The sequence below is a fragment of the Astatotilapia calliptera genome, chromosome 1, assembly GCF_900246225.1.
Source record: "Astatotilapia calliptera chromosome 1, fAstCal1.2, whole genome shotgun sequence".
Taxonomy (NCBI): domain Eukaryota; kingdom Metazoa; phylum Chordata; class Actinopteri; order Cichliformes; family Cichlidae; genus Astatotilapia; species Astatotilapia calliptera.
In genome coordinates this window covers 23955212-23975248 of record NC_039302.1, presented here as the reverse complement: position 1 = coordinate 23975248, position 20037 = coordinate 23955212, and the positions used below count along the sequence as shown (strand labels likewise).

The 20037-nt window shown below is 39.1% G+C and overlaps 2 protein-coding genes across 3 annotated transcripts; both read left to right on the top strand.

The window, feature by feature from the left end:
* The first annotated feature begins 3266 nt into the window (after nucleotides 1–3266).
* Nucleotides 3267–14548, top strand: phf10 (PHD finger protein 10). Of its 2 annotated transcripts, none has more exons than XM_026170771.1 (12): nucleotides 3267–3460; nucleotides 5207–5316; nucleotides 5608–5738; nucleotides 5842–5925; nucleotides 6017–6141; nucleotides 6268–6417; nucleotides 6943–7052; nucleotides 7154–7301; nucleotides 7921–8073; nucleotides 12414–12522; nucleotides 13045–13233; nucleotides 13428–14548. In XM_026170771.1, the coding sequence occupies exons 1-12, from the start codon at nucleotides 3311–3313 to the stop codon at nucleotides 13523–13525; spliced, it is 1557 nt and encodes a 518-aa protein (XP_026026556.1). In that variant the 5' UTR covers nucleotides 3267–3310; the 3' UTR covers nucleotides 13526–14548. The 2 variants fall into 2 exon arrangements, with proteins under 2 accessions (XP_026026556.1, XP_026026565.1); XM_026170780.1 differs by lacking the exon at nucleotides 3267–3460 and adding an exon at nucleotides 3477–3894 and having other exon boundaries at nucleotides 13428–14547.
* Nucleotides 14549–16127: 1579 nt separating this feature from the next.
* Nucleotides 16128–19531, top strand: psmb1 (proteasome 20S subunit beta 1). The gene is made up of 6 exons (XM_026170756.1): nucleotides 16128–16324; nucleotides 16682–16789; nucleotides 16977–17058; nucleotides 17192–17321; nucleotides 18387–18493; nucleotides 18979–19531. The coding sequence occupies exons 1-6, from the start codon at nucleotides 16224–16226 to the stop codon at nucleotides 19162–19164; spliced, it is 714 nt and encodes a 237-aa protein (XP_026026541.1). The 5' UTR covers nucleotides 16128–16223; the 3' UTR covers nucleotides 19165–19531.
* Nucleotides 19532–20037: the final 506 nt, after the last annotated feature.

Here is a 20037-nt window from a genome sequence, read left to right as displayed (position 1 = left end):
TGAAAAGAGTGACATAAAAATAATATGTACAGGGTGGGCCATTTATATACACCGTAATAACATGGGAATGGTTGGTGATATTAAAGTCCTGTTTGTGGCACATTAGTATATGTGAGGGGGCAAACTCATCAAGATGGGTGGTGACCATGGTGGCCATTTAGAAGTCGGCCATCTTGGATACAACTTTCGTTTTTTCAATAGGAAGAGGGCCATGTGACACATCAAACTTAGTGGTAATGTCACAAGAAAAACAATGGTGTGCTTGGTTTCAACGTAACTTTATTCTTTCATGAGTTATTTACAAGTTTCTTTTTGTTCACAGCCATTGACATGTCGAAGAGGTTAACACGTGAGGAGCGGATTGAAATTGTGTTGATATCTGGTGAACGCAGTAACCGGGTCATTGCAGCAGATTTCAATGCAAGACACCCTACGAGACCACCAATCTCCCATGCTACAGTTAGCAAACTGCTTGCAAAGTTTCATGAAACTGGTTTAGTGTTGGATTTGCCAAAATGTGGACGCAAGAAAACTGTCACTAATGAAGAAGCATCAGTGGCTGTCCTAGCTTCATTCAGCAAAAGCCCACAGCGTAGCACTCACCGCATGTCACTGGAGAGTGGCATTAGTTGGTACAACTAATTCCTCAATGGAAACCTCAAGGCCACTGGATATTTGAAATTGTTACATGATGATTTGTTTCCCTCTTTATGCACTGAAGCTGGCACGTTCCCTGAGTTTTTCCAGCAAGATGGTGCACCACCCCATTATGGGTGCCAGGTCGGAGCATTCCTAGACCTAGAGGAACAGTTTCCTGGAAAGTGGATTGGTCGTTGTCGGCCAGTTGAATGGCCCCCAAGGTCTCCCGATCTGACCCCCTTAGACTTTTATCTTTGGGATCATCTGAAGGCAATTCTCTATGGTGTGAAGATACGAGATGTGCAGCACCTAAAACTATGGATACTGGATGCCTGTGCTGGCATTTCTCCTGTGGTGTTGCTATCAGTGTGTGAAGAGTGGGAGAAGAGGGTTGCACTGACAATCCAACACAATGGGCAGCACATTGAACACATTTTATAAGTGGTCAGAAACTTGTAAATAACTCATGAAAGAATAAAGTTACGTTGAAACCAAGCACACCATTGTTTTTCTTGTGACATTACCACTAAGTTTGATGTGTCACATGGCCCTCTTCCTATTGAAAAAGCAAAAGTTGTATCCAAGGGCGTAGATTTGGTTTTGGCATTGGTAGGGACGGATGATTCAACCACCGAACTCTGCCCTGTTTCTTTTTTTTTCCTTTTTGTTTTTGCTTCTTAATAAAAAGAGGAGAAATATACTTGCCTACATATGCTATTCTACATGCTTTTAAACCATTTAAAATCACAATTCATAGTTGAATTATTAAACAAATGACTGACTAAGTATTTTAGGCTTTAGTTTACTTCAGCCATAATCCATATAAATCAGGTATCATACAAAAATAAAAATATCTTCAAATACAGTCATGACAATAAAAGAATATGACTTTAAGGACTTAACATCATTACTTCAGTTATAGTACACCAACATCTGTTATATTTTGGCACTAAGGGAACACTGAATGACCTGGTGGTTTTTGTCCATAAAACTACTCATCTAAGATTACCACAAAGTAAAAGATCTCTCAGCAAAATTATGCAACATTTTAGGCACTATTGCCCCGATCAAATCAGTGAGCTGAGATTTTCTATTCTAAACATGAACTACTGTTACAGCAACAGACATTAATACTACTGGTGTCCCACACAACAACTCAATGTCCACTATGTGAAGGAGCCAAACACATGCCTGCTCCTCTCGTTAACTGAGATAAACTGCTGGCATATTTGTTTTACATCTATACTGTCCAGTCTCTCCTGGTGGACATGGCATACAGCAGCATTGTTTAATCTCATTTGAGTCATTGTTAACCTTAGCCATCTTTTTAGTCTTCTGAGAGCACTGAAGCTTCTTTCAGCCTCAGTACATGCGTTTTATCCTCAGATTACAATTATTATTCTGTGCTTGATGTGCCTCACCATCACCATTGCTCTCTGAGCTTTGTGTTGGTTCTTCTGTCACCTGACAAATAGGACATACATGACAATAAGAATAAAATGTGGAGCTGCTTCAGTGTTTCTGTCAATTTGTGCAGATCTTGACTCATCAGTAATGGTTGTAGGGTGAGTGCATTTTTAAAACAATTTGTGGAAACTGCACTACAAGGTGGATATTTGCAAAATCATGACTACCTCATGACATTTTGTCTCAAAAATTAACCCTATGAATATGTCAGTACCATTAGGATGAAATTATTGTGTCACCAACATTTTAATGTTAGACATATAATTTTACCAGCCTCTGTAAACTAATATCCTGGCTTGCTCAAAGCTGCCGTTTTCTCTTACAGTTTCAATCAAAATTAGAAATGCTACTCTGGGAGACTGAGAAAACTAATAGTGCTGCCTGTCGTGCAGTTAGTTTCCAAAACACGTTATTCGTTGTTACATACAATTTTAGACTGATGTGGGCCAAAGCCTAGCATAGCCTGTAACGTTGTTATTATGACGGACACATTTTATGAGTTCATTTGGATTCTTCCTTTTTGCTGCCATCATCCTCTCCTGGCAGCGCAGGCTTGCCGCTGCTAAAACTAAACAGAGCTCCCTAAAAGGCACAGCCAATCACATTGGCCATATTTGTCACATGAGGTAGGACTCCAGTAGAGGACGTAATTTAACTCTTTCTGCACCGCTGGGTGAATGAGACGTTGACAGATCGTTTTGGTTTTTTTTTTCTTTCTATCGGGTTTGATTTTCTTTACTGTGTCACAACCCGGCTCATAGGAAGTGACAAACAAATGGGAGACCACACACAGGCTTTTAAAGACTGTAAGACACATTTAATGAAAATAAGGTAAAGCAACTTAAACACAAGTTAAAGGACATAACAGCCATAACTGAAACTTCCAAATAAACATAACACGTGCCAGAGGGAGCCAAAAGCCAGCCACCCTGGTTCAGTCAAGGTGTCTTTATATATGGGACTGGGACTGGCCTCTCAGGTGTGCTGCATCAATAATTGGGTCAGCTCCACCTACCTGCAAGAAACAGGAAAAGGAAAAAGAAAAACACAAGGCCAGCCCACTGGCCGTCACAACTGGAATAGATCAAATTATTGGTGGGGACAATTTAATAATCGCTGAATATTGGTGGGGACATGTCCCTTCCGTTCATGTCAAATCTACGCCCTTGGATTTAATAATAACGAATTAAATCATAGATAAGAAATGTTTGTCCACTTTTCGCGCATAGAATTTCGAAAAAACATCGGTGAAAATTATAAGTATGTATTATCACGCCCCCATCACGATGTTGCCCTGGGCAACCGCCCATGTCGCCTATATCAAACCCCGCTACTGTGTGGATCAAAATTCGTTGTAGGTACTTTTTATGAGGGAATTCTTGGCCTATGTCAAAACTGGCCTAAACCACGTTGTCAAAGAAATGACACGTGAACAGCATGTAAGGGTTAATATAACTCAAACTTGTTCAAACTTCTCATCAAACGTAGTTTTAATTTATGCAGACTGTAACGACCATGAATTCACTTTAACTGTCTATAATAATTAAGATAAATCGAGATTATACCACACAGTCCCAGTCCTGTCCTGAAGTCACGCGTCCAGTCCAGCAGGTGTCGGCCATGTTTCAACGCTCGCCAACAGCCGCGAAACTTCACCAACGAAGGAGTAACGAGCTAGTATGCTAGCCTAGCTGCAGAAATCATTTAGCAAAAAATATGGCTGCTGTGCTCCCCGTCAGGCCGCCCTGCGATAGCAACCCCGCTACCCCCGGAGCACAATCCATAAAGGTGACATTTGTACGCCATAACAATATTAATAATACTAATAATAAAAACACGAGTCACTGTTTGCTCAGTTCCCTCGGCTCTGTACGGCTATAGCCTGAGCTAATAGCTAACTGGCCATTTATGGGACACTTTAGTCCATGATTGATGATCAGTAGCCACATTAGCGTCCCTCCTTTGTTTTCAGCTGTGTAGTAATTGGTTAGTTAGCTCGTTCGGTTTGAATTTCCTCGTTTTATGTATCTGCAGTGATCTGGGCTGTGTACGTTTTGAATGATCTAAGTAAAAACGCGACGTTTAATGTCGTAATATTATAAGTGATTTGACAATTTGTGCTCCTTCTGTCAGCCAGTTCTGGCGTGTAAACTCATACATGTTTTGGTCTGTATTTAGCATAAAAAGTAATTATAATCTAACTCTATAATCTAACCGTCAATAATATTGAATAAAGCTTCGTGTTGATGTAAGAGGGAAAATATCCTTATCTGAAATCATTTTTTAGTGTGTTTCAAAATGAACCCTCTGTATTAAACTGGCTAAATCTCTGAATGTTAACTTTTGCAGTTGTTTAAAAAGTTTTCATCAGGCCGGGAAATACTATCATGTCTAAAATAGCAGTAGTGTGCACTGTGTGTGATTTTTATCTCATGCCTGTGGAGCATATACAGAAAATCACACTCGGTTTAAATACACTGTGATTCATTAATAGTAAAAGTATGCACTGCTCAGCCATTAAGTGGGCCTGATTTGTGGATACAGCAGGCTGAGCAGAGATGCCCAGACCTCTCTCTCCCTGGCCCCCTCTTCTATCTTTTCTTGGTGGGATACTAAGCTGTTACCAGGCCAGCTGAGAGAAGTAATCTTTCCAGCACATCCTGGGTCTTATCTTAGAATATGAAACAACTCATCTAGGAGGTGTCGTAGTCCCTCCATGAATTGTCACATTAACATGGTGTCAACCAAGTGATCCTGGGAGCCTCTAGTGGGGTCTCTCAAGGCAAATTGGTCTTAAGCGATGATAGAATGGAAACTCTTTCAGGAACCAAGTGGGTCAGATGGGCCCCCCACTTGGAGAATCACATGTTAAAATTTGTTGTAGCAACAGGAAGATGAATCCTGCAATTATGAGTCCTAGGGTTCAGGTTTACCAAGCAAAAATGAATTTGGGCTCTATTCATTTCTGTGTCATAAAAGTGTCGAATACAAAATCAGAAAGCTCCTAAAAGCTTTGTGGATATACTTCATGCTCTGGAGTTTTCAAACATCACATTATGTAATGTTAAAAATTAATTCTGATTTTTCTTTTCCTCTGAAGGAGGATGTCATAGAAGAAGTGTCCAATGATGGCAGCCAACCTCCCAAGAGAAGGAGAATGGGTTCAGGGGACAGCTCTCGAAGCTGTGATACCTCAAGTCAAGATCTTGGGTAAGCTGGTTTGGCATTCGGCAAGAAACATCCACTGGCATAATTTTCAAGCATTCTTGACAACCAAGTAGGACAGAAAATTTGTTGTTACCATATGTCACATTCTTTTTATTTTAATATATATCCCCAAAATATACTTGTATATGATAAACCCTAAAAGCTGTAACTGTCAGTATTGATGTCTATTTAGTTCTTCCAATGGCGATTTTTTTGTCTATATCAGCAAAGATTAATCTTACAAAATCTTGTCCAATCATCAAACTCTGTTGTCCCTCCAACCTTCCTTTCCAGTCCGACGTATTTCCCAGCAGAAAACCTGACGGAATACAAATGGCCACCAGACGATACAGGAGAGTACTATATGCTGCAGGAGCAGGTCAGCGAGTATCTGGGAGTCACATCGTTCAAGAGGAAGTATCCTGGTAAGAAGTGAGATTTTTTTGTGTTTACCTGTTTTTTGTTGTAAAGAGTTACTCTAAGATATTAACTGGTGGTGTTGGTTTGTGCTTTTCTGTTTCTTTTTAGATATGGAGAGGAGAGACTTGTCCCACAAAGAGAAGCTCTACCTTCGTGAACAGAATGTCATCACTGAGACACAATGCACTCTGGGTAGAAACCAGTCCTTCAAACTCAGACTCGACCGCTGTTCCAGTTGTGATATTAGAAGGTAACATCTTTCCGTTTCTTTCCTGTTCTTCAGGTTTGACAGCTCTGAGGAGTGATGAGGTGATCGATCTGATGATAAAGGAATATCCCACTAAACATTCAGAGTATTCTGTCATACTGCAGGAGAGGGAGCGACAGAGAATAGCAAAAGAGTACTCCGTAAGTTCACAAGCAACAAAAAAAGATCCTGTAGAAGTAGGGCCACATTATTTTCATCTAAAGTGTAATGAAAATCTTCTGCATACATCTCCAAATATATTTCTAACATTCTTTATTCTTTCATAGCAAATGCAACAGCAGAACCCTCAGAAGGTGGAGGCCAGCAAAGTCCCCGAGTACATAAAGAAGGCAGCAAAAAAAGCTGCCGAGTTCAACAGTAACTTCAACAGGGAGCGCATGGAAGAGAGGAGAGCTTACTTTGACCTCCAGACACATGTAAATCCAAACTAAAGTTGTTGTTTTTTTCAGGGTTTTAGTAATAGCCCAATAGATGACTTAATTTAAATTTCAGGCATTTATCAAAAAAAGAAAGCAGAGCGGATGTCTGTCTCCCAAAACCAAAAACAGCTTGCAAAGCTTTTTTTGGCTTCCTCTTTGGAGGCTATTGTTTCACTTACTTCAACTGGAAATTCTCCAGTTTTATGCCCTAGCGGTGCAGGTTTTTCTCTTAAAACATCATTACTTCTTTCTCTGTGATGTTTCTCTATAAAGAGAAAATCCGTGTATGGCACTATGTAGTTTAAAATGACTCGTGATACACTGATATATTCACATTGGTTAGATCAAAATTTGTTAGATGGTGCACAGGTGTCAAAAAAGTAAAATTGAATGACATAATTGTATATGTGGTTATAGCTGATTAGAGGCTTATGAATGCCACAACAAACTGTCTTTTTTGTTGTTGAGGTTTTTGTTTGTTTTTTTAAATTTTCTTATATGTGTTGTGTTTTGTTGTCCCAGATCATCCAGGTGCCCCAGGGCAGGTTTAAGGTGCTGGCTCCAGAGCTAACCAGGACAGGGCCCTACCCTGTGGCTCTTATACCAGGACAGTTCCAAGACTATTACAAAAAGTACGGCACCCACTAAAATAAGTACTTTCACTTCTAATTACTGTTCGGTGCAATGTATCAAAGGTTTCGCCCTGATCCTCTGTTATTTTGATGTATGACAGATACTCTCCCAATGAGCTGCGGTACTTGCCGCTGAACACAGCTCTGTTCGAACCTCCACTGGATCCAGAGCTTCCTGCACCGGACTCAGAGCCTGACTCAGACGACGCTGAGGATGGCAAGGATGACAAGAAGATCAAGAACTCATCTGTAAGACAGTATTTTGTGCACAGCTATATGAATTTGTTATGGGAGTAATATTAATCCGATGAAAGAGGTTTAGTTTATTGTATAGATTTTCTATTTAACCAGATATTCACAAAAAGAAAATCAGAAGTATAGAGTAACTGGATGCTACTTTAACCAAAAAGTTAACTAAAACAAAGAGTGACTTCTATTGTAGGTGTCACTGCTGTCCATGAATATTTTGATTAATCACAAGGCAAACTACCCAAGCTTTCATTAGTCATAAATGAGCCAATCTAGTTGCCTCTTACTCATGTTTGTATGTGATTACTCACTCTTCATTTTACATCGCCCTGTTGGGTATTTTCACAGAGTGATTTGATTGGCTGGGAAGGGAGAAGTTAAACCTTTCTAAGCTTTTTAACACAAACAGTGCAAGGAAAGTGAAGCAATGGATCCACATTACAGTTTGGTAACACACTGAAGTCTGAAATGCCCAACTGTGAGACTGATCCTAGGTCTCATGTCAAAGTCACTAACCTCCATCACAGTTACCTCGTCATGGATATGCTCTCTCGCACAGCAGTGCTATATCATTTGTCCTTCACTGATCCTCCACCTGTTTAATTCTTTTAATCTATAGGACAGTTCTTCCGGCAACACATCTGATGTGGAGAGCCAGGAGGGTGTGGGGAGACAGAGCCACAAGTCCAAGGCCAAAGACAGGACATCAACAACGGGAAAAGACGGCAGCCAGCGCCACTCTGCATCCCAGAAAGCCACCGCAGGGTACAAGGTAGAGGACAAAACCACCTGAACTCTTCTCCAACAACAGCAGCAGCACTTTTCTACCCCCTCCTCCTCTTTCTACTACTACCACTCCCTTACTCCATCCATCCCGCCACCCCTCCCTAGCTTTCTTCACTTTTTTTCTCCAGCTTCTACAGTTTGTCAGTTTTTCAGCTGGGACAGCCTGGTCCACACAAACACACAAACACACACACAAACACACACTGGGAGTCCCATCTTCAGGTTTTTTGTTGTTGTTGTTTTTAGGATTGCCACGTGGCTTCCCCCCCCCGTTTTTTTGTTCCTCTTTGTACAAGACTGTGAGCAATAAGAACTTTTAAAGGAACAGTTCACGTTTCTTTCACCGCACTTTCACTTTTTTGATGATTTTATGTTTTTTTGGTGAAGACAAAGTTTTGCTTTTTGATCGTCTTCAGTATACCTCTTGTCTGTCCTCACTTGTCAGAAAAAATACTTCCAAGACAAGTAAGTGGATGTTTTTGGCTGCTAGTTTCTTCCTTTTTGGTCAAAAATGATAAAATGATTTTGTTAATCTAATATAGAAAATATAAACCACATATAGTTTGTAGTTGCTTTTAAAAAGTAGTTAATGTTAACACTAAAGAATTTTAACATTTATCTCCTTAAGTCTAGAAGGCACTTAACCCTACTGTTTTAAGTGTGTATCGGTAAAGTAACATACTTTGTTTATACACTCTGTGATGTACTGTTAATAAGTATCAGACAGCTGTTTTGACAAGGGCATTACCTGCCCCTGTGATGTCATCATGGCGTGACGAGGCCTTGCTGACCTTATTCACACTGTCGCTGAGCTGAGCTAGAAGTAGACTGACACACAGTCGTGGAATATCCTCATTTTAAACTAAAAGTCTTTGAACTTGATGCAAATGCACCACTTTGCTTCCCCACAGCTCATTGTGCACTTTCCATTTGTCTGTAGTTTTCCAATCCAACTTTATAGGACTATTCAGATGTTAAAATGGACCTGGGTATGTCCAGTTGAGTTCAGCTCAGCTTTGTGGTGTGGGCATGGTCCTTTTGATAGTGTAAGACCTGTTAAGACTTTCAGTGTTTGTTTGTTTTTTTTTTTTAAAGTTTGCTTTAATTGACATTTTTATCATCACAACTTTCTGCATAAGAGCGTCCAAATGTGGCATGGCATGTTGGTAGCCAGAATCAACTAGAGGTAGTCAGCTAATAAAAGTATATGATATAGTATGATCTATCATTTTGTTAAGTAAAAATATGCCTGCTTCCTGTTAAGTGATGAAGAATTTATTTTTTTCCCCAGTGGATGAAAAGTTTGAGTGATTTTTTTTTAAATGACTGTTACTGTTTTTCAAATGTCACCACATGTGAAAGGCTGCTAGCTGATTAACGTTACTTCGCTCTGGTTTGGCTACCATCTACTGGACATGCAGTGCTTAATGGTGACCTCACTTGAAAGCTGTTTTATAAGCAACTCACAAATAAAAGCTAATTATGAACACCAAAGATGGAATTAGATTGTTGAATACCTGGCTCTACAGCAGACTTTTGTTCAGGTTTTGCACGTTTAATATTTAGCGTAATATAAACAAAGTAAGTGTAGTGAGTAAAAGAGAAAAATCCTACTGAAGCTTTGGCTCTAGAGCCTTTCGGTAGCTTACACGTTGTTTCAGTCCTTAAATACGTGGCTCAGAGGAACCTAAAATATGTGACGCACTACACTGCTGCATTTTAAGCATTTTAAAGATGCAAACAAACACAAATAAGTGAGACTGGAGCCCCGGCAAAAGCAAACGAAAGAGTAACAATGCAAACCAACCCCACAATAGTTAGATTCAGCATTTCTCCTCATTTAATAAACAAAAATAATAAAACTAACATTAAAAACAAGACTGCTTATAAATCCAAACCAAACTAATAATTAATAGTGCGAGTCGAACCCCATGCCTTCCCTTCTCTGGCTTCTTATGCATGCAGGTGACGCAAGCCAATCAGTCAAGAGTCAACAGGTTAATAAGGATGATAGTAAATTATTATTATTAACCGTTATTTAACCAGGAAAAAAATTAACTCTTGAGCTAAAAATATATATATTTTTTGAGATTGGGATTAAAAATGTGCCTGCACATCAAGGCACCGCCCTGCTGGTTCACTTGTATTGGCATTAATTGCATTAACATAACAATCAATCAGTAGATTGTATTAACAGTAAATCCAGCAGTTATAATGCAATAAAAAAACGAAAGTAGATTAAGTGTCATGATTGCTCTTATTCATTTTTGCTGTGTGAAAGTTAAAAAATTATGCTTCACCGTAACATATGACGTAACTGGAAACCCCTCTTAACTCCACGCTGTAATCTTCTACGTAACCTGACGTAACCCGACCTCCTGGGAAATGTAACTACCTGTCAGGCAGATGACTTAATATTAAAGTTACGGCGTAGGGGTAAGAAAGGTTTCCTTTTGTGTCGTAAGTTTCCACCCAGATTTCCCGCCTAAGCAAAATGCAGGCATGACTTATCTACAACCAACAAATACGTTTAAAGAGTCCGTTTTAAATGGCAGTATAGATGTTACTGGTGACATCAGTAATCCAGCCAGACCAAACACATAATCAGCGGGGCTCAGTTCAAGAGACTACTCTTAGTTTTTTCTCGTTTCCTTCTCCTGCTGCTGTTTCACTCTTAGTTTTCTTCTCTGCTCTGTTTCTAGTTTTTGATTGCCACCATTAGTAAGCCACGCCTTTTGTATAGTCTAATCTAATCTGTCAGGGGATATTTTTAATGATGGATGTCACGCTGTATCTTCAGGCATTTGAAGTAATTGGACATAATTCTGTGAGTTTATAAGGATAAATAAATATAATAATAGTAATAAAGGGCTACATGTGATTAATGGGATGTTTCCATTAGCTCAGTTCATCTTTATAAGAATTTCATCCTCTTTAGATACTTGCTGAGTTGACTTTTACTCAACTTTTTGTTTTTAGAGCTGTGGCTCTACCCTCAGATGTTTATTTCTTCAGCTTCCTGTACAGTTACATCAAGATTCATAAGTTTTAAATGGTTGTCCATTTGTGTGATGTCTGGACTTAAATGTCCCCGAGCCACTTTTTTTCTGCTCTTTCTGTTTCTTTACTCTCTGCCATCTTTTGAACTAGACGGTGAATTCACAGGGTGGTCGTTCCATGTAAAATCAGTCAGTTCAGGAAAAGACCTGACTCCCCAGAATTGGCTGGTTTGATGTTTGTTTGTTTGTATTTATACAATAACTTAAGCATATCTAATAAGGTCAGGTGAACTTTATCCTCATACTGTGAAAACTGTCAGTTACATGCCCTTAGAAAGTACATTGTTATGGGTTGCAATTTGCCGCCATTTGTCGTCTATTTTGAGTCCTTTTAGCTTCCTCAGTAAAGGAGATATCCACATGAGTTAAAACGACCTTTAAGATCCTTTCAGAACTGCAACCCAATCAATATAACACTACCGGGGTCAAAATCTAAAGCTTATAATATAATGGGATGTCAGTTTCACCCTGTCTGTGATGTAGAGTAAAAAGTAACAGAAACAAGCATTGGTACCCTGGATGCTTGATTTGATGTCTAATAGTACACTGGAGAAAAACTTTAAAAAGTGCATTTTGGGGTCAACTTTATCGAAACAAGTTACAACATATGAAAGGTCCCATATTTTCTTACATTTTGACAACTGGCTAAAATCCTTTTAACCCACTCCTGTGTATGTCCAAAGCCTGTAGTTCGGGGAGTTATATAGGATAGGATTCTCAAATCTTCTAGGAGGCTGATGGGTAGCACTGCCAGCCACCAGTATTTTTATAGTTTGCATGGTGTCATTAGATATGCTAAAGTTACTAGAAGTTCCTACATTAAAAATCAGGTGATTCTCAGGGGGTCAGGTGGGGGTAACTCACTGATTTTCTATGGAATGAGTCAGGTACTTCATATTTCCACATTCATAAGTCATCATGAGAGAGTTTGCACACTCGTGGGGAGGACAGAAGTTATGTTAGGGTCAAAGCATTCATTAGTCAGAGTGTATAAATGTTTTTCAAATTTATTGAACATTTTAACATCATAAAGGGTAACTTTGTGTGGTGCTGCAGCTGATTGATCAGATGATATTTTAGGGCCATCCTGGGGTCACTTTTATTTAAAGATCACATTTATAGTTAAATAAGAAACATAATAAAATCTATGTTCACCAAAACCTTAAATGCAGCTTTGACACCAAATATTGAAAGTTTTGTTTCTAATTACACCCATGACTGCAGGATGCTCGTGTGTGATTTTTATAGCATTATTCTGCCCTTGCAGCCTAAGGTCATTCCCAGTGATATATGTGGCATTTGCCAGAAGGGTAAAGAGGCCAACAAGAAAGGCAAGCCAGAGGCTCTCATTCACTGCTCCGAGTGTGAAAACAGCGGTAAGTTCACACACTCAACTCCAGAGGGCAGTTTAATCACATCTGTTTGTATTTTGCTACAAATTGTCTAGTTAGTCATCAGCAGTTAACATGTATTAAGTCACCTCCATATTTAGTAAAAGGAAACTTTTAGTTAAGTGTTAAACAGCTGGCTAACCTTATATACCTGTGTGTAAGCATGATTTAAAGTATTTGTACTGTTTATGATACTGTATGTAAGAGAGTTTAGCTTGTGTGGTTCAAAGTCATCTGTCAATTGAATTAGCAGGTATTTGGATGAAGGCTGTTTAATTGGTAGAAAAATTCAGCATCTTATTTATTATACCTGAAAATGTTCTAATGTCACAAATATTACTGTTTTAGATGATGGGCTTTAGTATGTCGGTGGATAAATGCCTTACTGGGGTCAGTAAAATATCAGGGTGGTATTTTGCCTGTCTTTTCCATGTGTCATGTATTTATCTGGGTTCGTGTGTGTCTCTCCGGCTCTTCTGCTTCTTTGCACATGTCCGTGAACTTCAGGCCACCCATCCTGCTTGGATATGAGCGAGGAGCTGGTGAGCATGATCCAGACGTACCGCTGGCAGTGCATGGAGTGTAAGACCTGCACCGTGTGCCAGCAGCCCCACCACGAGGACGAGATGATGTTCTGCGACATGTGCGATCGAGGATATCACACCTTCTGCGTGGGCATGGATTCCATACCTACAGGTGAGTAGATGGACCTACAAAGGCGATTTTTAGACCAACAAATACCTGAGGCTTGTACTGCGAAACACGATTTGGGGCTTAGCCAAGTAACCTTCAGGTTTAATCCCAGATTTTTAGGTTTGCAAAGGAAGTTCACTTCTTGAGCTGAGTATAGTTTTTTTCATGTTTTTGATTAATTCTCTCTGTCTCCTCAGGTCTTTGGATATGTGAAGTTTGCGACAAAAATTTCACCACGCCCAAGAAGAAAGGAGGAGCTAAAACACCCAAAAAGAACAAGTCAGCTCAGAAATGATCAGCGGTTCCATTAATCATAACAATCCTGTTATCACATTCTAGACAAATGCACTGCTATTAGAAGCTGTGGAACTGGAAAATGACAGATAAGTGTTTGGCCAAACAGCTTTGACGGAAAAAGATAAATGCACAGTTTGTGATCCATTTAAAAAGAAAAAAAAAGCAAACACAGTAGTGAAGCTTCCTTCCTAATATTAAAAAATCCAAACTGAATGTTTAACCTGCTGTTGCTGTTTGGTGTGTCTTTAATATACAGACTAAGACTTTTCTGCTACAGGCCTATAATTTAAAACATAATTAATTCCCACCAATAAACACGATCAGTGCATTACGGTTTTATTAACTTATGTATGTGTCCACATTAGGGATTACCTTCAACAGAGCAGCTCGGGAGAATGACCTCCACATACATAAATAATGTAGAAGCTAAACTGGAACTCGGATCCATCCAGATTTGCTGCACTGAATCCTTTGACCAAACCACTAACAGTGTCGCCTGTTCATTGTTAAATCGTGCAGTTTGTGCCTCGTTATGTTGCTGCAGTGATAACTTGTTTGCTGGGAAAATGGTGCTTTTGATCGTTTTACTACTGAAACAGCTGATCTTTTTTTCTCTCAAAATTCTGTCTTTGTCTTTGTTTTTTTGGTGTGTTTTTATTTTTTTTATATCTTTTGAATTACAGTTTGTATGTTGATAATGTGTGATTCACAGAGGCGGGCCAGTAAAATCTTATTCAAGTGAATAATGACATGGTGCTTATGTAAAAGACACTGGCTGTCAGACCTCATAGCTGCAGGAGTTTTCAAGTTTTGGGAGTGAGTCTTTATTAACGAAACAAAGTCTCAGAAAAATGGAACCACTCGTAATTACATTGAATTGTGATTACATTGAATTTAGCGTCCATCACCTCGATGGTTAATTGATGTTTCTGCAATTAACTTGAAAAGTTTCCTGCTGTCCTGCAATAAGCAGGTTGTTAACGGGATATTTGTTGTTGAATATAATGCTTTGGTTATTGAAGTTAAATGTGTTTTTTGTTGTTTTTTTTTAAATAAAGCTTTTTTTTTTTTAAAAAAAAGAACAGTTTATCTTTTTTTCTATCAGTATTTTATGATGTTAAAAGGAGCCCCTGTCAGTCATGTGTCCTCCTGCTTTACCTTTCCATTTATTTTTTTCACAGGCTGAGCAGAAAAAACTGTCTCAGTTCAGCATTGCATTATTTTATCTCTTAAATATCAGAGCCAAACAGCTTTACCACCGCATAGACAGATGGCAATTTAGTTAATACTGTAAGGTTATATTGTGTACATTGCATTATTTATAGAGAAGTACATCCATAGTTCATATATTACTGATAAAATTTTCAGTATGTACTAACAGGTGTGCTTTTATCGCTAAGTGTGATTTTAATTTAGGTATTTTGTGCAGAAACTATAAATTTGAGATGCATGCTCACAGCAGTTCAGCAGTGTGATGAGGCTGAAGTAATCTGATTCAGCCACTGAGCCATGTTGGAGAAAGTGGCCATGTTGGAGAAAGTGGCCATGTTGGAGAAAGTGGCCTGCCACAGCACCATACAGGATAACTTTTTTTTTTTTTTTTTTTTTTAACTCTCCCAGAGAAAATCATCCTGGATCAGGCAACTGCTGCACTAAAATGTCACACACAGACTTAAGAATAGGTGATAATTAAAAAACAACTAACTTTAAAAAACCTCGACACTTCTCTGTCATTCACTCATGACCTGCTCATTTATCAGTTTAATTGACAGTGGAACAAATAATGTTTACAACAGTTATACTTACACTGGGGACTTGGTTCCTTCTGCCAGAGTTCATCAACTCTGAGAACAGGACATGTGAGGGGTCGGATAAAATCCTGGTAGCCTGCTCAAAAGCAGGCAAAAATATCTTGGTGACTGAGGAGTGTTGTTGCTGTGATTTTTTTTTTCTCCTGCCGTTTTAATCAAATTAAAATTTGATCTTGAGTGGTAAATTTCCAAACCAGTTGCTGATGCCATAAATTTAAGACAAACTTTGTAGTAGTTCTATAAAAAATTGACACAGTGTTGCAGCAGACCCCAAAAACTCAGTCTCCAGTGAAAATGAAGCTGCTGATGAACTCTGACACATATACTTTTCACATGTATGTTCCAGGTAAGTGCATTATGAATTTGCACCCCTAAGTATTTGTACATTATAAGCTGTCTAATGGCATTACCATGTATATTAATATGGGTCAAATCTCCAACTGATTTTAGATTCTTATTAATTTCTTCCTGTTTCTTTACATTAATATGCAAGTGATGCACAAAAGTTCCAAGAAGCCAGTATCCCCAGTATTTCAAGCCTAAAATAAACTAAAACTGTAATTGCTCAAAAAGAAATGCGCTTCAAGTCAATTCAGACTCTTAAGATTCTGAAGTATCTTATTTCAAAAAAAAAAACACGGAGCAAATTTGATCTTTCGATTACAATTTGTCTTTCTTTCTTCAATTTCAGAGATATTTTTTTGGCTAGTGAAAGCATTAAACGTGTGGTGTGTATTACTTCGAGCGGCCTGTGGAGGCGCTGTCACGCGGAGGCGCTTTGAGGACTCGGTTGTGACGACCGTAAAAGAAGAGGCTGCCATATTGCAGTGATACAGCGAGTTTATCTGAAAGAAGCTTCAGCACCGTCGGCCTTTTCCTTCAATTATGCTTTCTTCTCAGCATTTCGGGGATCCTGGGAAGATGAAAGATTATCATTATACTGGTCCAGTAGAGCACAAGTTCTCTCCATACGCCTTCAACGGAGGGTGAGGGCTTATTTTCAATTCCTGTGTAGTTAGCTTGCTTCTTTGCTAACGTTTACATCCTTTTACATTGGACTCAAGCTAACCCGCTCCGAAAATGAATTGTCAACAAAGCAGTTGTTGAGTTAATGAAAGGTTTCTGATCCTGTCTGCGATATAACTGTATACCTATATATTTATCTAACCTTAGTGGAAAAAAGTTATATTGTGAGCGAGAGATTTTTGTTAGAAATTAGTTAAACCTACAGTTTCAGTTTCGGATCAGTAGCCTGTAGCTGCCATTTGCAGTTTCCTGGTGCAGCAGACTTTTTTCCGCTCTTGTGAGGTGAACAGGCTGACCTCTGTGGTGTATTTCCTCAGAACTGTACTGGCTGTTGCCGGAGAAGACTTTGCCATTGTAGCCTCAGACACCAGGCTGAGTGAAGGCTACTCAATCCACAGCCGGGACTCCCCAAAATGCTATAAGCTGTAAGTGCACTGTCATCTCTCTGTGAAGCCACTGGGAAACAACAGGTTATGAATTATGGGTAGAGCCCCGTGAGACCTTTAATAGTGTGTACATTTTTTCTTTTTTGTGCCAAAAATGAGCTGTTGTTTTCTGGGGATAAAGCTACCAGATAAATAATATATTGATCAGAATGTTCTCCTCTTGCAGGACTGACACAACTGTAATTGGCTGCAGTGGTTTCCATGGCGACTGCCTGACTCTGACAAAAATAATTGATGCCAGACTAAAGGTGAAGTGGTACAGAAAGACTTCACATTGCATGATGGATAATATAACAGGCTATCATCCACACCCACTTCAGGACTCTCAGTCAGCATCGTCTTGCTAAAACACAGCTGTTCTAATGCTTTCTCTCCTTTCAGATGTACAAACACTCGAACAACAAGACGATGACCAGCGGAGCCATTGCAGCCATGTTGTCCACCATCCTGTACAGCAGAAGATTCTTTCCTTACTACGTCTACAACATCATTGGAGGATTGGATGAAGAGGGTGGGTGCTGATATTATGATGACTACATTTTTTTTTAAAACTGTGTTTGGGCTGCAGATCTTTTTTTCTTGCTATGGTTATAGATTATTTTTTGTGCAGAAGACACATTTAAGTGAATAAAGTTTGTGAGACTACATTAGTTTGTATAACAACTTTGGGAAACAAACTAAAAGTTGCCAAGAGACTTCATTAAACAACTTTTATTAACATGGTAAAATAATTGAGCTAAAGCTTGAGTGGACAAGCTATGATGAGCATTTCCACTGTAATGTGTCTATATATTAAAAAAGCAATTATTGTAGATATCAAGTCAGTTGGATATCAGACCTCTCTTAGCATACATAGCCATGAAAGATGGGTAACAAGAACTTGGGAGCCTTCATCCACTAGTGTGTGAACTTACCTGGCACATAGTCTAACACTCAGAATTTTTAGTCCGGTAAAAATGTCAGGAAAGATCACAGAGAAAACAACATACTTTTATTCTAAAGGCATTTTTGGAGCAGTCCACTGTTTGGCAGGCTAACTGGATTTTAACAGCATGTCTTGAACTCTGAATTTGTGCTAATGAACTCGGTAAAAGGTACAGGATACAGTTAAATACGTTTTTACTCTCTCAGTTAAACTGATAAATGAAAATGTCTTGCAGGATAGACAAAGAAGGAGGGAGGTTTTGATCTGATCACACTTTTTTAACCAAAACTTCAAGGTTTACTTACTTTAGTGTTCATATTTAAGAACTTTATTATTATTCTCTCTAATCCACCACTATAATCTAATGACAACATGCACAAAATAATAAGAACAAACGGGCATCCCCCCCCCCCCCCCCCCCCCCGCGCCAAAAAAAACCAAAAAAAAAAACGACAATGACCCCAAAGAGGTGACAGTCTACAAAGAATAAAATAATTCATGTGTAGTGTAGTGCTGGGTGAGGTGTTATTTTTAATGTTACTCTTATGTCATACTGTTAGTTTGTGTTATGTTTAAAACTATTAAGATTTTACTGTGTTACTGTATGTAAAATCCTGTTTCTGTTTGTAATATTGTGTAATTGTAATACAGGTAAGGGAGCAGTGTACAGCTTTGACCCAGTGGGTTCCTACCAGAGAGACACCTACAAGGCCGGAGGATCAGCCAGCGCCATGCTACAGCCACTACTAGATAACCAGGTTTTTTAAAACGCGCGTGTACTAACCTGATGTTTCCATATTAACATTACTATATTCATGTGCTTGTATCTTGGGTGTGTATTTTTAAGCTTATTTAGCCTCCCAGTATCCACCAAGTCATGACAAACCACTTCATAGCCACATTTTAGGTTTCAGAATCTCGACCTTCCAGTTATTCTGTTATAAGACCTGCATTGAGGTATGCCATATGGAAAAAAAAAAACCCATTCTGTATAAAGGAGAAAAGGCAAACCTGAACTTAGCTCTAAACAGGGTGCTGGTGACCTGGTGGATGGTAAGGGTGGACCTGCTCAGAGACTGCAGGTGGAAGGGAGCCTAATCTGGTCTCTGGACCCTTTTTTCTCTCGCTCGCTCACTCAAGATTTTTTTTGTACTTGGGTCCTTTCTAAACAAAAAATCAACTAAACATATTTTTCTGAGAATACAGACAAATACAGGACTCGGTCTTCTCTCTCTCTCCACAGATTGGTTTCAAGAACATGGAGGGTGTTGAGCATGTTCCTCTGACTAAGGATAAGGCAGTTCAGCTGGTCAAAGACGTCTTCATCTCAGCCGCAGAGAGAGATGTCTACACCGGAGATGCCCTTCGGGTCTGTGTCATCACTAAGGAGGGCATTAATGAGGAGACTATACCTCTGAGGAAAGACTGAGGAGGAAACGTATTGTTTCCATCTGCCTCTAGTTTTTCTGTTTGGTGCACATTCATTTTATGGCTTTGGCACCTTTACGTCAGGTTTCTCAAAACAGGAGTGTTGATTCAAGTAGCCACCTTAGTGGCTAACTGGGGAGCTAGTTTCCTTCCCCCTGTTTCCCAGATACTCCAGTTCTCCTGTTCACATGCTCTTTTATGTGGTCTGGCAGGCTGATCCTGGATCAGCACTCCTATTCTGAGAAGTAAGTTCTTCACTCGCCCATACCTAGACCCTGCCTCTGTTATGATTTTTCATTATGTTTTCAAAGGAGATCCTCTCTGCTATTCTTTTTACATTCTTAATAAATGTAAAGAATTTAAAAGTCTGCTCTGTTTGTTCATTGCACATTCCACCTCAGATAGACCTGTCTTTTATGACCAAAAGAATACAAATGGAAACAGTATCTTAATACAATATCTTGTTAAATAATAAAATTGGTTTGTTTTTTTGGTTTTGTTTTGTTTTGCTTTTTCCATTTAGAACCATCGGTTAGCATAGTAGGCATAAATAATTCATACACATCATCAGTGGATTAAAATCATTTTAGTTTGTTGGCTATGTACAACCCAAGTGATCTCATGTGACTGTATAATAAAATAAATGAAGCACCCAGTGAACAGACAGCTATTGAAACTGATGTGCTTGAAACCAATAAAATGAGTTAGGTCAACTTTGACAAGGGCCAAATTGTAAAAACTGAGCTTGTCACATTAAGTACTTGTAAAAGTATTTCAAAGAAATGTATGACATCATCATCGTAGGCTGATGTATAAAAGGGTTGTGTGGCTGTAGAACAGTTGGAGCGCTCAGTGTGTGTCTATATGGTTGTCA